Source organism: Amblyraja radiata, chromosome 14, assembly GCF_010909765.2.
Source record: "Amblyraja radiata isolate CabotCenter1 chromosome 14, sAmbRad1.1.pri, whole genome shotgun sequence".
Lineage (NCBI taxonomy): Eukaryota > Metazoa > Chordata > Chondrichthyes > Rajiformes > Rajidae > Amblyraja > Amblyraja radiata.
The window spans coordinates 46362932-46379479 of NC_045969.1; the positions used below are offsets into that span (position 1 = coordinate 46362932).

General features: G+C 41.2%; 1 protein-coding gene across 2 annotated transcripts in view; it reads right to left on the minus strand.

Moving 5' to 3' along the window:
* LOC116980724 (superoxide dismutase [Cu-Zn]-like) overlaps window positions 1–16548 on the minus strand; it is a 48785-nt gene that overhangs the window by 5405 nt on the left and 26832 nt on the right. Inside the window, exons 3-5 of one of the 2 annotated variants that reach the window (XM_033033225.1) lie at window positions 12473–12542; window positions 11268–11385; window positions 9792–10276 (exon numbers count right to left, since the gene is read on the minus strand). In XM_033033225.1, coding sequence (XP_032889116.1) covers window positions 10169–10276; window positions 11268–11385; window positions 12473–12542 — 296 coding nt within the window. In that variant the 3' untranslated portion in view covers window positions 9792–10168. Of the gene's footprint in view, window positions 1–9791; window positions 10277–11267; window positions 11386–12472; window positions 12543–16548 lie in introns of those variants that run through there. The other variant, XM_033033226.1, reaches the window with a different exon arrangement.

Consider the following 16548-nt stretch of genomic DNA (forward strand, 5'->3'; position numbering starts at 1 on the left):
TGCTAGAATTTAGAAGATTGAGGGGGTATCTTATAGAAACTTACAAAATTCTTAAGGGGTTGGACAGGCTAGATGCAGGAAGATTGTTCCAGATGTTGGGGAAGTCCAGAACAAGGGGTCACAGTTTAAGGATAAGGGGTAAATCTTTTAGGACCGAGATGAGAAAAACATTTTTCACAGAGAGTGGTGAATCTCTGGAATTCACTGGCACAGAAGGTAGTTGAGGCCTGTTCATTGGCTGTATTTAAGAGGGAGTTAGATGTGGTCCTTGTGGCTAAAGGGATCAGGGGGTATGGAGAGAAGGCAGGTACAGGATACTGAGTTGGATGATCAGCCACGATCATATTGAATGGTGGTGCAGGCTCGAAGGGCCGAATGGCCTACTCCTGCACTTAATTTCAATGGTTCTATGTTTCCCTCTCCGCACCCCTCTCCCACCCATCCCTCTCCCCCACCCCCCTTCCCTCTCTACGCCACCCCCTTCCTCCTACCCCTCTGTCCCTCTTCCATCACTCCCCCTACCCCTCTCCACCTCCCTCCCCACTCTTCCACCTCTCCCCCTCCACTCTTTCCCCTCTCTCCCCCACCCCTCTCCCCCTCCCCCACTTCTCTCTCCCCATCCCCCTCTCTCACCCCCTACCCCGCTCTCCTTTCCCTCCCAAATCTGTCCCATTTCCTCCACCTCCTCTCCCCTCCCTCCCCTCTTCACATCCCCCCCCCCCCTCCCCCCACCTGTGTGTTTGGGGGTTGGTTAATATGAGTTTTATGCCGCAGCCCCCCCTTCCCCCCCCTGCAAAACGCCGTTGGGGAAACAGACCCAACGGGTCTGCACTTGGTCTAGTATTTAAAATATTTATATGAATGTGTGAGAGGCAAGTTAGAGATAATAAAGTTTATTCTCATGGATCAGAAGCAACTTTGATTTAAATAATCACTATTAATTCATTTGTCTTGTAAGATGATGTGCATAAACCATAAAGGCAATTATATATATAATTATATAGTAATAATAAATATATGCATATATATATATTTATACATACATATATATACACATACATATGGATACATTTATATGCATACATACACACATATATAAACATATATATATACATATACATGCATATATACACATACATATATATTTATACATATGATCATTTTCCAACGATCAATAGATTTACCATCAGTTCCTGTGGATTGGAGGATAGCTAATGATATCCCACTTTTCAAGAAAGGAGCGTGAGAGAAAACGGGGTATTACAGACCAGTTAGCCCGACTTTAGTGGTGTGAAAGATGCTGGAGTCAATTATTAAAGATGTAATAATGGGGCATTTGGATAGCAGTAAAATAATTAGTCCAAGTCAACATGGATTTATGAAAGGGAAATCATGTTTGACTAATCTTCTGGATTTTTTGCCGCAAGGCTTGGTGTTGGGGCCGCAACTGTTTACCATATATATTAATGATTTGGAAAAGGGAATTAGGAGCAAAACTAATGCATACATACCTACATATTTAAATTCATCTGATATGTTTGGCAAGATTTACTAGAATGTTGCCTGGGTTTCAGCAACTAAGTTACAGAGAAAGGTTGAACAAGTTAGGGCTTTATTCTTTGGAGCGCAGAAGGTTAAGGGGGGACTTGATAGAGGTTTTTAAAATGATGAGAGGGATAGACAGTGTTGACGTGGAAAAGCTTTTCCCACTGAGAGTAGGGAAGATTCAAACAAGGGGACATGACTTGAGAATTAAGGGACTGAAGTTTAGGGGTAACATGAGGGGGAACTTCTTTACTCAGAGAGTGGTAGCTGTGTGGAATGAGCTTCCAGTGAAGGTGGTGGAGGCAGGTTCGTTTTTATCATTTAAAAATAAATTGGATAGTTATATGGATGGGAAAGGAATGGAGGGTTATGGTCTGAGCGCAGGTATATGGGACTAGGGGAGACTGTGTTCGGCACGGACTAGAGGGGTCGAGATGGCCTGTTTCCGTGCTGTAATTGTTATATGGTTATATGTTGGTCAAATAACATGGGCACCTTCTTGCTTTTTTTGAGACATGGATTTTTTAAATGTGAATGTCTCATAGCAACACATTTGTGGGTCAGCAGTATTTTGTACCAACCCCCACAATTTCAAATAATTCTAAATTGAACTTCTTAAACAAGGAAAACAAATTTTATTTACATCATTTTGTGTGGCTGTCAAGGCGGCTGTGTTGACTGTAATTATGAGACTGCCGGGCAGTATCACTGTGAATGGCGGTGCCTGTGTGTTTTAATGCAAGTGTGAAAAGGAGAGTAAATTTAAAGAGACAATGTGAGAACCATCAGGGTTTCATCCAAGAACCAATTTAAAGGCAAGGTTCCATCAATTACAGTATTTTAATTGAAAATCTTACTCTTAATATTCTTCCTAATTAGGCTTTTTGTGTTCCCTCTTGAACCTTGTGTCTCCCAGAGCCTCTGGGGAGGTTCTGGAGATACAATAATCCAATCTTGAGGCAAATAACCATCTTTAAAACTGGCATTGCCTCTGCCTTTAATTCTACATTCTCCGAGGATGCTGGATGCCGCGACAATCTCTTGCAACAAGTACAGAAAGGCAGTCAACTGCAAAAAGATCAGAGAGGAAAGAGTATGGAAGGGAAAGGCTTTTCAGAATCATAATCAGATTTTATTTGCCAAGTATGTTTTGCAACATACGAGGAATTTCATTGGCCAGGTCAGTCATACAATTAAAAGCAACAGCACTCAAAAACACATTTTAATACGGACATTCACCACAGTGACTCCTACACATTCCTCACTGTGATGGAAGGCGAAATAAAGTTCAAGTCCCTTCCTTTTGTTCTTCCTCGGTCGGGGGCCTCATGCCCCCCGTTCAAACTCCGTTCGATGGTGAACTCCTTTTGGTCTCCAGGCCTATAGTGCTGCACAAATCACTGCACCACATGCATCTATTTATTCCCTTTTCACATGGTTCATGCAGCTGGATATTAACTTGCCGACATGGAAAGAGATGCAGTGAGCATTCAATAGTTCAGACTTCTGGGTGAATTAAGGGGCTGCTTGATGGGCTGAGGGTAATCGAGATTGTCTGATTGTCATTCTTTTGGAAGAACTGATGGAAGTTCTTATGGAAAAGCTGATGAATTGACTACGGGATGAGCTGGTGGGCTCGAGGATTGCTGGATGAGTGTTCTAGAAACATAGAAAATAGGTGCAGGAGGCCATTTGGCCCTTCGAGCCAGCACCGCCATTCATTGTGATCATGGCTGATCAGCCCCAATCGATAACCCGTACCTGCCTTCTCCCCATATCCCTTGATTCCACTAGCCCCTAGAGATCTATCTAACTCTCTCTTAAATCCACCCAGTGATTTGGCCTCCACTGCCCTCTGTGGCAGGGAATTCCACAAATTCACAACTCTCTGGGTGAAAAAGTTTTTTCTCACCTCAGTCTTAAATGGCCTCCCCTTTGTTCTAAGACTGTGGCCCCTGGTTCTGGACTTGCCCAACATTGGGAACATTTTTCCTGTATCTAGCTTGTTCAGTCCTTTTATTCATTTATATGTTTCTATAAGATCCCCTTGCATCTAACAAGAGTGTTTTATTGTCATGTAGAACAATTTCCTACATCTAGCTTGTCCCAGATAGAACAATTAAATTCTTACTTTCAGCAGCACAACAGAATCTGTAAACATAGTACACTGTAAACAATATGATAAGAAACCCCTTCATCCTTCTAAACTCCAGTGAATACAAGCCTAGTCTTTTAAATATTTCCTCATATGACAGTTCTGTTAGGTTATTTGATGGTTAGGACAGGTTTAGAGGGGTATGGGCCAAATGCAGGCATGTGGGACTAGTGTAGATGGGACATGTTGGCCAGCGTGGGCAAGTTGAGCTGAAGGGCCTGCTTCTACGCTGTGAGACTCTATGACTAGGTGATCTGTTGAGGCTGGTGGTATGCCATGAGGAACAATGGGCATGGACCTTTGTAAACCACCACCTGGTTGAGTCTCCTTGAGTCACCATCGGCATTGATAACATCAGTCAGGGGTTGATGATCTGCAAAAATCAAGTTGGTCTCATTCTTGTTCTCTCATGCGATACAGGCAGCAGCTCTGAACTGCCTGTGTTTGCCCTCTTGGCTGTCTTGTCAAATTACGCTGGAGATTAGAGTCACCTCTGAAACAAACAGTGCCTTGTGATCCACAGGGGAAAAAATAAAATCTAAATGCAGAACAATGGATGGTTTAAATCAAAGAAAATGATACAAAGAGGCCATTAGAGCAATACCGATCTAGGAAACTGAGTAGATTTTACAATGCATTTAAACCGCTCCCATTTTTATGAGATGCATTCCTGGAATATGTAGGAAATTTATTGTAACCTAGTGCCCTAGTGGATTAAGGGCGGCATGGTGGTGCAGCGGTAAAGTTGCTGCCTTACAGTGGGTGCTGTCTGTACGGAGTTGGTAGGTTCTCTCCGTGACTGAATGGGTGTTCTCCGAGATCTTCGGTTTCCTCCCACACTCCAAAGACATACAGGTTTGTAGGCTTGGTATAAGTGTAAATTGTCCCTATTGTGTGTATGATGGTGTTAGTGTGCGGGGATCGCTGGTCACTGCGGACGCGGTGGGCCAAAGGGCCTGTTTCCGCGCTGTATCTCTGTAAGAAATAGAAGCAAGAATAAGCCATCTAAGTTCACACCACCATCAGTAATATTATTGTTGATCCTGCACCTCAACACCTTATTCCCACATTCTCTCCATTATCCTTCATCCTTTTCGTATTTGAAAAAAAATATCTCTCCTTTCAAGGACTACTTCCACCATCTCATGCGATCAAGAATTCCAAGATTCCCAGCCCTTGAGTGAAGAAACTGCTCCTTGTCTCATTACTAAATATCATTACCCATATTCTGAGACTTTGGCCCTCGTTCTAGATCACCAGACCAGCCGCAATCTCCACCCACGAGTCCAATCTAAACAGAGATAGACACAAAATGCTAGAGTAACTCAGTGGGTCAGGCAGCATCTCTGGAGAAAAGTAATAGGTGACATTGCAGGTCGGAAGCCTTCTTCAGACTGCGTTCTGACACTTCTTCTTCTTCTTCTTCTTGCGTATGGCGTGCACAGCCTAAAGTTGTAGGACAACTTGGACTATTTGATCTTATTTGACTGTGCACACCAGGTTGATTACATTTGTCGAAACAGGGCGGACCACGTGAAGGTTGCAATCTCCCACCCCGCATTAGTTTTGTGCAGTTAACAAATCACAATTTCACACAATGTACATAAGAGGGCAGTTATTTGACAAATACTCTGCAGTTCGGTGCAGGAGATCTTGTCGACGAGTATTCTGGACCCACTGTTGACATCTGAAATTACAGGAGATATCATTTAGGATTAACTAATAAGTAAAAAGATGATCATAACTACATGCCTGAACAATGGATGATATATCACTTAAATGCAATTGTTTTCAGTTGTGTGGAGAGACCTGTATATTGAAGATGCTTTTTGCCTCTAATATGTCAATTTACCTTAAATGTAGAAGAGCTTATTAAAATCTTCTTACAAAGACCATTAAGTATTTTCTTTCTATCCTCTTTTGGACCCAAGGCATAGCAGAGCTGCCAACTCTCACGAAGAGGTAAGGGAGGGAGAGAGGGAAGGGAGGGAGAGAGGGAAGGGAGGGAGATCGAGAGAAGAGAGGGAGAGAGAGAGAGATCGAGAGAAGAGAGGGAGAGAGAGATCGAGAGAAGAGAGGGGAGACAGATAGATCGAGAGAAGAGAGGGCAGCGAGAGATCGAGAGAAGAGAGGGGAGAGAGAGATCGAGAGAAGAGAGGGGAGAGAGAGATCGAGAGAAGAGAGGGAGAAGGGGGGAGAGGGAGATGGGGGGAGAGGGAGAAGGGGGAGAGGGAGAAGGGGAAAAGGGGGGAGAGGGAGAAGGGGGGAGAGGGAGAAGGGGGACAGGGAGAAGGGGGAGAGGGAGTGGAACGATAGCACATTATAACGTGCAGCCGTCCCAGAGCTCCTCTCGTATCTTTGATTGCGGCCGCCGCCGCCGAACCCCCCGGCCCACCATTGCACCCAAAGATGATAGAGCAGAGTTGTATAATATTTGATTGCACCCTTCTTCACGGGGGGCTTGTGATCTTTGCTTGTGATGTCTCGACAATTCGAGGGATATAACGGGTAACAGCCGCCGCATTCTCGGACTTGAATCTGAGCTCGAAAAATCTCGTGGTCACTGGGCCCAATGTGTCCCGCGGGCCATATTTTGGAGACCAATCCCTTACAAGAACAAAACCAAAAACGTACAGAAGTATTAAAATTGTCTTTATTATTATGGTAAGTAAAGATCTATTAAAAATAAGTAATAACTTTCTAATGTACCGACAAACCTAGTTTCCCAATGGCCGTTGATGGGAGAACAGAAAATAACATTTTCACGACAGAATATAGACTGAAAATAATAATAATATTTTCTCACCTTTCTTTTTTATTGGGGAACCTAAAGAATGACAGGTCTGGTCGTTTAGATTTACGATTAGAACAATTGATAGCAGAGCAGTGATGTGAAGATTTAGATCAAAGATCTCTGCTATAAGATCTTTGATTTAGATAAGGACGCCATGACAGTGTGGGGGAAGCCCAATAAAATGCCTCAAAAAATGGCGTCGACAATCACACACGTCATACTACGTGTTTTTCGAGGAGTGGTCTATCTTGCTCCTCTATAATCTTTGGCCTAAACCAAAGATCGCCCGCATCTGCGCAAAGCTGCTAGTCAACACGGTCCAGTTTTGGAATAACTCAGCGGGTCAGAAAAGGATAAACTTACCATTCCTGGCAAAGTCACATGTGGCTATGCTGATGAGATTCTTCCCATTGTAATTAATTACTACCCTCCTCCATTTGGTCCGATTTTTACAAATATAATTTTGACTTTGACTCTGACATGGGGGGGGGGAAGAGTGCAGTGGAGATAAGTTTTTTTGGCCTTCCATCACAGCAATGTGATGGATGTTTATGTAAATTATGTTGTGTCTTGGGTCTATTTGCTTGTAATGTATGGCTGCAGAAACGACATTTCGCTTGGACCTCAAGGGGACCAAATGACAATAAATTGAATTGAATTGAATTGACTAATAAACTGCAGATGCTGGTTTATACCAAAGATAAACTCGGAATACTGGAGAAACTCAGCGGGCAAGGCAGCATCCATGGAGAACATGGATAGGTGACGTTTCGGCAGACTGAAGTCTCCAGCATTTTGTACCAATTCATTTGCAACAGGTTATGAAAAAATAATGACCAAAACAGCTGTATCCCCGAAAAAATAAAATAGTCTTATCTGGTAAAATAACTCCTTTCTTCCTGGATCCCACCACAATTTTCATCCCCTGCCTTTCTAGAAGGTCCTGCACCATTGCAAGGTTATTTGGTATTTACACATTTTATTCTTTTTAAATTGGATAACCTCTTTCTCTTAATACTGTGTGTGTACCATCTTGGAATGGACTTGGCATCAATAGCTAAAGTAGTTAGACCAACATTACTTAGAGTCTAAGTAATTATTTAGAGTCTGCCTAAGACAATGCTTTGAAAAACTCCAAGAGTGATGCTTATCTTTAAGATTGAATGGAAAGATTAGTATCTGTTGGAGATCTGCACATCCTATCCATGAAAGTATTATATAATGTGGAGTATTCGGAGAAGTCATCCAATCTTCATTTGATTTGCTTGATAGATGGAGACACATTGAGTGTCAATTTTAACATTTAATTAGAAGTACAAGTAAACTGCTGCTTCACCAAATAGAATATTTGTTTTTTTGGGGTATAAAGGCGGCACTTGAAAGGGAGGAGTTGTTGCAGATGCAATAGAGCTGTCCTTGTACCTCTAGAAACCAAAACATTCCAACTGGAAGTAAAGTAAATTCTTCACCAATCTCGTGGACTGCTTCAGTACTAGTGATGGTCTCTTCCACGTCAAAGAAACAAAAAGCACGTTAACCAGTCCGCAAGACACCGCCATTCAGCCCAAGCTTCCCATTTGCCAGCACTTGAATTCTGTGCCACCGTCTGAACTCTTTCTTTCCCTTCCTGCATTGTTCCAATGATGCCCATTGCAAGTTCAAGAAATAACATATCATCTTTGATTAGGCATATTAAAACCCCTGACATGTTACAGAGTGATAACCTGAGTAGGAAGTCTCTGAAGAACTCTCAGTAAACAAGTTCAAACACTCCACTTTAATCTTAAACGGTGGTTGGGGAGAGTGGCGATGTTTGTGACAGCCAATAAGGATAGATTAATTTGTTAAGAAGAAAAATGGTGATAATGCTGATGCATTGAAATTATTGGCCTGGAACTATCATCTGTGATTCTTGTACACCTTCCTCTACAGTCCAAAAGCCAATTGTCCGCTGCTGCATCATCGGGGATGGAAACTTCATATGATCAGGTGGAAACGTTAAATGATTGCAACACAATGAAGTCACTCCACATGACATTCAGGTTTAGCTACAACTCTTCCACCCATTACAACTACAACTGAAGTCTCATAACATTCAATGGTCATAATTAACTGCCTAATTTTTTGGGGTATACACAAGTACTATTTCATGTTAATCATTTATCACTGAATAGAAACATAGAAAATAGGTGCACGAGGAGGCCATTCGGCCCTTCGAGCCAGCACCGCCATACATTGTGACCATGGCTGATCGTCCCCTATCAATAACCCGTGCTTGCCTTCTCCCCATATCCCTTGACTCCACTAGCCCTGAGAGCTCTATCTAACTCATTTATGAGTTAAATGGTAAACATTTAACTCATGTTTACCATTTTTTACTTTGTTTACATGTTTACTTTGGTAAACATAAAATGATCTAGATCATTTTATGTTTACCAAAGAGTATCCTGGCCAATACTTAAATCACCCAAGATAGACACAAAAAGCTGGTGTAATTCAGTGCGACAGGCAGCATCTCTGGAGAGAAGGAATGGGTGACATTTTGGGTCGAGACCCTTGGCAGAGAAAGAGAGAGAGAGAGGGGGGAGCAATCTGTAAAGAAGACAATGCATTTGGCAGAGTTTCTACTTGTCCAGATACAAACCTCTTCATCAATGAAACTTGTTACCAATCTCTGGAAAAATACTATAACAGCCTACCTGATCTTCACCACTGATGCATTCCATGTACAAAAACAACAGTACTTGCCACTTTTGACAGCATCCCTACAATCTTTAATAACCAAAGGACATCAGCATCCAGGATATGAGAACATAGCCTACAAATTCTGAACAGTGTACATAATCCTAACTTAGAAAGAAAATCAATGTTCCTTCATTATCACTAATCAAAATTGTGCAATTTACACAAGGACCACAATGGTCAAAAAGGTAGCTTGGCATCACCATAAAATGTGATTTGCATGGGCAATAATAGTGGGTCTTGCCAGAATGTCATAGTCATTGGTATTACAAATTAGAATGAAGCTGAATAGCAACACCATTTATTTTCATAAATACACCAATAGCTTTGTTCTTTAGGTCGAGGTACTTGATAATAATTATGCTGTTACACTTCCTTGTAACCATCTCCACTAAGTAAATGTTCCCTGATGTTGTACTGAAGATTCAAAATTGACATTTTCTAGTAAATAATGTAGCCAAAATTAGACAGGGCATTTTGCAGTAAAAAAATGCCACCTTATAGTCCACAATACTTTTACACAAGCTCAAGATAGCTATGCAATTCCCAATAAGGTTGTTTTTAAAAGTTTTGATACTGAAAGTCAAGGACACTTTATTTGATTTATTTGACAATGCATTGTTCAGTGCCTCCATCGAGAGGGGTACATCTTGCATTTTTTATAGCAAAAAAGTGTTGAGGCAAGCAATCAAGATCCAGCAGAATATGACCTTCAAATTCTGTATTTACGATTAATCCAATACACTTAAAAAAAATTAAAGCAGATTCACTGGTTTAGATCAAATTACATACTTCAACGTTATAGTGAATAATTTGACATTCAAATTAGCTGTACATTAAACTAATAGCTACCAATAAATTTAGCTTGCCAATCTAAGAACAATTATGAGTGATTCATCACACCGCTACCCCCAGGAGATATTACATTTCATTCACTGGGCAATTCCAATCACACCACATGCTAAGCGTGGTCCAGCATTTCCTGTTCGGCTGCTTTCTGCATTTCCTCCTTTGCCCAAGTCATCTTCTTTCTCATGAACCTTCATAAAATAAAATTACATTAGTGTAACATGGAAAGGCCATTTCTAAGCTCATGAGAGAAATAAACAGTAGTAGCAAATGTGCTTCTCAAAATCCCTAGACGCTTTGCAGCCAAAGTCTTTTGTACTGTCGGAAACGTGGTAGCTTATGGCCATTACAGATTGTGTAAGCTTATATTCATAAGCACAATTGTGTAATAGTGGGTAGGAAGGAACTGCAGATGCTGGTTTAAACCGAAGATAGACACAAAAAGCTGGAGTAACTCAGCGGGACACACAGCATCTCTGGAGAGAAAGACCTTTCGGGTCACCTATTCTTTCTCTCCAGAGATGCTACTTTTCCAAAGCTGAGTCGATAGTATCTTTCAGGTCCACCCAAGATAATTCCCCTGCTTAATATCTCACTCCTCATGCAAATATAACCCACAACTAACAAAGAGGGCCTGTTCCAACATACTTTACATTGCAGGTTCACGTTTTGCAACAATAATTAATTACTCAAGATGGTCTGCAAAAAGCAAAACTTATTGCAAATGTCTCAAAGTACAGAATTCTTGTGAACACTAACTTAATGTTCTTCCTCAGTTTAACTTTCTCTTTTCATTAAATTTGGAATGATATATTGCAGACCACAATGCAAAGTCTCACATTACTTGAAAGAAAGAGTTTGTAAATTGATTTATACATAGAAGTCAACAAAAAGTAATGGACAGGCCAATGCTGCAGTCTTCTTCATTTGAGGTAGGGAGCATTTCAAGCGCTTTCTTTCTCATTTCAATGACCTCTTCCACCCTTGATAAACCATACACAAGGCATTTGTTGATCACAGGGAGATTTTAAAAATCCAAGAGATTAGATTTTACAAAAATCACAGCAACTATTATCAATCAATTTAGTAGACGGCTAGTTAGTTTCTCATCAAGCAACAGTTAGTTTACATGATGAAATAACAGCTCATAACAACTATTAGTCCACAAATTTGAATACTTACCACAAGTGTACGACCAATAATGGACATATCTCCTGATAGACTGATAGCTTTATCCTTCAGTTCAATCATGGCCACTCCAACGTCATTAGCCACCACATTGCCAAGATCACCAACATGTCTATAATGAATTATAAATAAAAATCTATTCAGTTTTGTTTTGCCTGCTAAAACCCATAAAAGGTGACTTCACTACAACCTTGCAGCATTTCATGTTAATTCCATGTTAACTTGCAATTGATTACACTTTAACACAACAGAAGGCACTTCAGGGGAGTATCACCTTCACACTACCATAGAACAAGAAATGTACTGTCTAGTTTTATCTTTACTTCTTTACATCCTAATCAAAAATATGTGCTACAACCATTTATGGAATGAGCCATTAAAATAACTCTAATTCAATCTGGAACACCGATACTAACATCAAATGTTAGCGTTGAATTCAGTGGAAAAAACACAATAACTGAACGATGTTGACATGGTAAAATCTGACAAAAACAACCCAATGCTTGGAAAGGCCATGTGGTGTAGAATGCTATGTAAAAGCAATCTACTGCCTGCTCTTGAAGCTCCAAGTTCAACTTCTGTTGAGAATTTGTTACCGTTACAGCTACTTGCCTTCACTACCATCTTGTCCTGGGAAGCTTCCTGCACTGTTTCTAGGCCCAGTCAGGAAGCCACCAATCATCTCTTGCTTATGTTTCACCACTCCCCTTCTCTTCTTCATAAACTAGCTATCTTCCCTTTCCACTCAGTTGACTATTCCTTTTATCCCCACTGTTGCTTCTCAACCCACCGAGTTGCTCCAGATTCCAACATTTCTGTTGTGTCTCCCTATCACCGTGTCATTGAATGTTATACGGAGGTGGCTGGATGTTACAATTGGTAGCCTTCCACTTATGGAGGTGCAAATTTTACTTGCCACATTATTATTATTCAGATTTTTCTGTAGGTACTGCTTCCCTAGCTACAGAAGGAACAAATCGAACACAGTACTGCAATCAGCATTATAAAATGAAAGCAATACCAAAACTAAGAAAGTCAATATTTAAAATGAACCGTTATCTTAAACAAAAGGCAATAAATATGTCCATGTTTGCATTATAGACCTTAATGCTGCTTAGCTAGATGAAGTTAAAAATGCATTCAGCCGTACCTCTTACAAAAATGATTACTTTGCATGCAAAGTTCATAGAAAAGCTCACCTTTCTTTGTCATTTGGTCCACCATGATTTGTTTTATAAGGATCGAAGTGTGGTCCTGCACTGATACAACCTAATTTGTATAGAAATACAAGATAATGAATCGATTATTAAGTTAGGACATCAAAACAAGACAAACAATATTTCATTTAATTGATAACTAACCTTTTCAGTTATGGTGGGTACGGGTTAAAAAGTGGCACTCATGTGTATATTTAGACTTGATGTCAGATGTTTGAGAAAGCCAATGAAAAGATGAAGTTGAAGGAAATTCTGAAGGGACAAACTACACTGGAACCCAGCTGGGATCAGGGTCCTGGCAAGCCTCACAACCAGGGCCGTAGATAGGGCTTTAAACTAAATAGTGGGGAGGGTAGGGTCAACAAATTGGAAATGTATGGATGAAGTTAAAGGGAAGGAGTGTAGGAGAGGTTACTGAATCCTCCACAAGTAATAGGACAGAAAGTTTAAGAAGGGATAAGAGACAAAGGTCAGGTAAAATTGGTACCAATGTGAGAAGAGCGGCGATGAATACTGAACTAAACTGTTATATTTGAATGCACATGGAGTACCGAATAAAGTGGATAATCTTATAGCCCAATTAGGAATTGGTAGGTACGATGTTGTGGGCTTTACCAAAATGTGGCTGAGAGAGCATCTGAGCTGGGAGCTGAATATCCAAGGTTACATGTCCTATCGAAAAGACAGACAGGTGGCCAGAGGGGGTGGGGTAGCTCTTCTGGAAAGGAATTAAATTAAGTCCTTATCAAGGGGTGACACAGGATCAGAAGATATAGAATCCTCGGGGATAGAGCTGAGAAAGGGTAAAATACCCTGATGAAAATTATTTACAGGCAACCAAACAGTAGCCAGGAAGTAGGATATAAATTACATCAGGAGATACAATAGGCATGTGAGAAAGGCAATGTTACAGTGGTCATTTTGATATGCAGGTAGACTGGAAAGGTAAATTGGTACTGGATCCCAAGAGAGGGAATTTGTAGAGTGCCTATGACTGGTTTCTTAGACAAGCTTGTAGTTGAGCCTACCAGGGAAAAGGTAATTCTGGATTTGGTATTGTGTAATGAACCAGATTTGTTTACGGAGGGGAAGCAATAGGAGGTAGTCACCATAATATGATAAAATTTAACCTGCAAATTGAGAGGAAAAGATGAAATCGGATACATCCGTATTCTTGATGAGCAAAGGTGACTACCGAGGTATGAGGGATGGACTGGCTAAAGTTGTTTGGAAAGGAACCCTAGCAGGAATGACAGTGGAATAGCAATGGAAGGTATTTCTGGGAACAATTCGGAAGATGCGAGATCTTTTCATTCCAAAGAAGAAGAAAGATTCTAATGGGAGAATGAGGCGACAAGTGAAGTCAAAAACAGCATAAAACTAAAAGAGAAGGATTAACATTGCAAAGATGAGTGGGAAGATGGAGGATTGGGAAGGATTAAAAAAAAAAAACAGAAGGTAACTAAAAAGGCAATGTAGGGAGAAAAGATGAAATATGAAAGTAAGCTAGCCAATAATATAAAAGAGGATAGCAAAAGTTTCTTCAGATATATAAAGAGTATGAAAGAGGCAAGTGTGGGCTTTGGACCACTAAAAAATGATGCTGAAGAATTGATAATGGAGAATAAAGAAATTACAGATTAATTGAATAAGTTTTTTTGCATCAGTCTTCACAGTGGAAGACACCAGCAACATGCCGAAAATTCAAGAGTCAGGGGGTGGAAGTTAGTGGAGTAGATATTACTAAGAAGAAGGTGTTTGGGACGTTGATAGGTCTGAAGGTGGAGAAGTCATTTGGACTGGATTGACTGCACCCCAGGTTCTGAAAGAGGTGGGTTTAGAGATTGTGCAGGCATTAGTTATGATCTTTCAAGAATCACTAGTCAGTGATGGTTCCAGATGATTGGAAAATTGCAAATATTACTCCACTGTTCAAGAAAGGAGCGAAGCAGAAGAATGGAAACTATAGAAAAGTTAGCGCGACTTTAGTGGTTGGTAAGATTTTAGAGTCCAAAAGATGACGTTTCTGAATACTTAGAAGCACACAATAAAATAGGGTGGTCAGCATGGTTTCATGAAAAGGATATTTTGCTTGATGAACCTGTTGGAATTATTTGAGGAAGTAAACAGCAGGATAGACAAAAGAGTCAGTGAATGTGGTTTACCCGGATTTTCAGGACGCTGATAATGTGCTACACCCGAGGTTGCTGAGGAACATGAGCTTGTGGTATCAGAGAGAAGATACTAGCATGGATAGCAGGTTGACTGGATGGCAGAAGGCTAAGTCGCAATAAAGGGGGCTTTATCTGGTTGTCTGCCAGTGACTAGCAGTGTTCCGCAGGGTGCTTTGAACACATCACAATGTACATCAATGATTTGGATGAGGGAATTGAAGGCTTTGGCCAGGTTTGCGCTTGATATGAAGATAGGTGGAGGGGCAGGTGGTATAGAAAAAGCAGGATCTGCACAGAAGGACTGGACATGTTGGGAGTGGGCTGAGAAGTGGCAGATGGAATACAGCATTGCATAGTGTGAAGTCATGCATTTTGGTGGCAGGAATAAAGATGTAGACTATTTTCTAAATCGTTGAGAGAATTCTGAAATTGGAGGTGCAAAGGGACTTGGGAGTCCTGGTGTAGGATTTCCAAAAAGTTAATTTGCAAGTCGAAATAATAGACAATAGACAATAGGTGTAGGAATAGGCCATTCGGTCCTTCGAGCTAGCAATGCCATTCAATGTGATCATGGCTGATCATCCACAATCAGTACCCTGTTCCTGCCTTCTCCCCATATCCCTTGACTCCGCTATCTTTAAGAGCTCTGTCTAGCTCTCTCTTGAAAGCATCCAGAGAGCCAGCCTCCACTGCCCTCTGAGACAGACAACTCTGTGTGTGAAAAAGTTTTACCTCATCTCCATTCTAAATGGCCTACCCCTTATTCTTAAACTGTGGTCCCTGGTTCTGGACTCCCCCAACATCGGGAACATGTTTCCTGCCTCTAGCGTGTCCAAACCCTTAATAATCTTATATGTTTCAATAAGATGCCCTATCATCCTTCTAAATTCAAGAGTATACAAGCCCAGCCGCTCCATTCTATCAACATATGACAGTCCCGCCATCCCGGGAAGTAACCTGGTGAACCTGCGCTGCACTCCCTCAACAGCAAGAATGTCCTTCCACAAATTGGGAGACCAAAACTGCACACAATACTCCAGGTGCAGTCTCATTAGGGCCCTGTACAACTGCAGAAGGACCTCTTTGCTCCTATACTCAACTCCTCTTGTTATGAAGGCCAACATGCCATTTGCTATCTTCACTGCCTGCTGTACCTGCACGTTACTTTCATTGATTGATGAACAAGGACCCTCAGATCCTGTTGTACTTCCCCTTTTCCCAACTTGACTCCATTTAGATAATAATTGGTAGTAAGGAAGGCAAATGCAATGCCAGTATTTATTTTGAGGCGGCTAGAATACAAAAACAGGGATGTAATGCTGAGGCTTTATAAGGCACTGGTCAGACTGCATTTGGAGTATTGTGAGCAATTTTGGGCCCCATATCAGAGACAGAACTGAATTGAATTGAATACATTTTTTTAGTCAAGTATGTATACATACAAGGAATTTGCCTTGGTGCTTTGCTCACAAGTAACAATATGATATACAGTAGACAATTAAAAATAAAACATTATAATTTATACGTGAAGAATGAAATAAAATGCCAGAGCAAAAGGAGCTACAGACTTTCGGCTGTTGAGTAGAGCTACTGCTCATGGAAAAAAGCTGTTTTTATGTCTGACTGGCAGCTTTGGCAGACTGGAGTCGCCTTCCAGAGGGAAGTGCTTCAACGAGTTTATGGCCAGGGTGAGAGGGGTCAGAGATGATCTTACCTGCTCTCTTCCTGGCCCTTGCAGTGTACAGTTTGTCGATGGGGGGGGGGGGAAGGTTATAGCCAACAACCTTCTCAGCTGATCGAACAATGCGCTGCAGCCTCCGGATGTCATGCTAGGTGGGCTGAGCCAAACCAGACCAGGATGGAGAAGGTGAGGACAGACTCTAT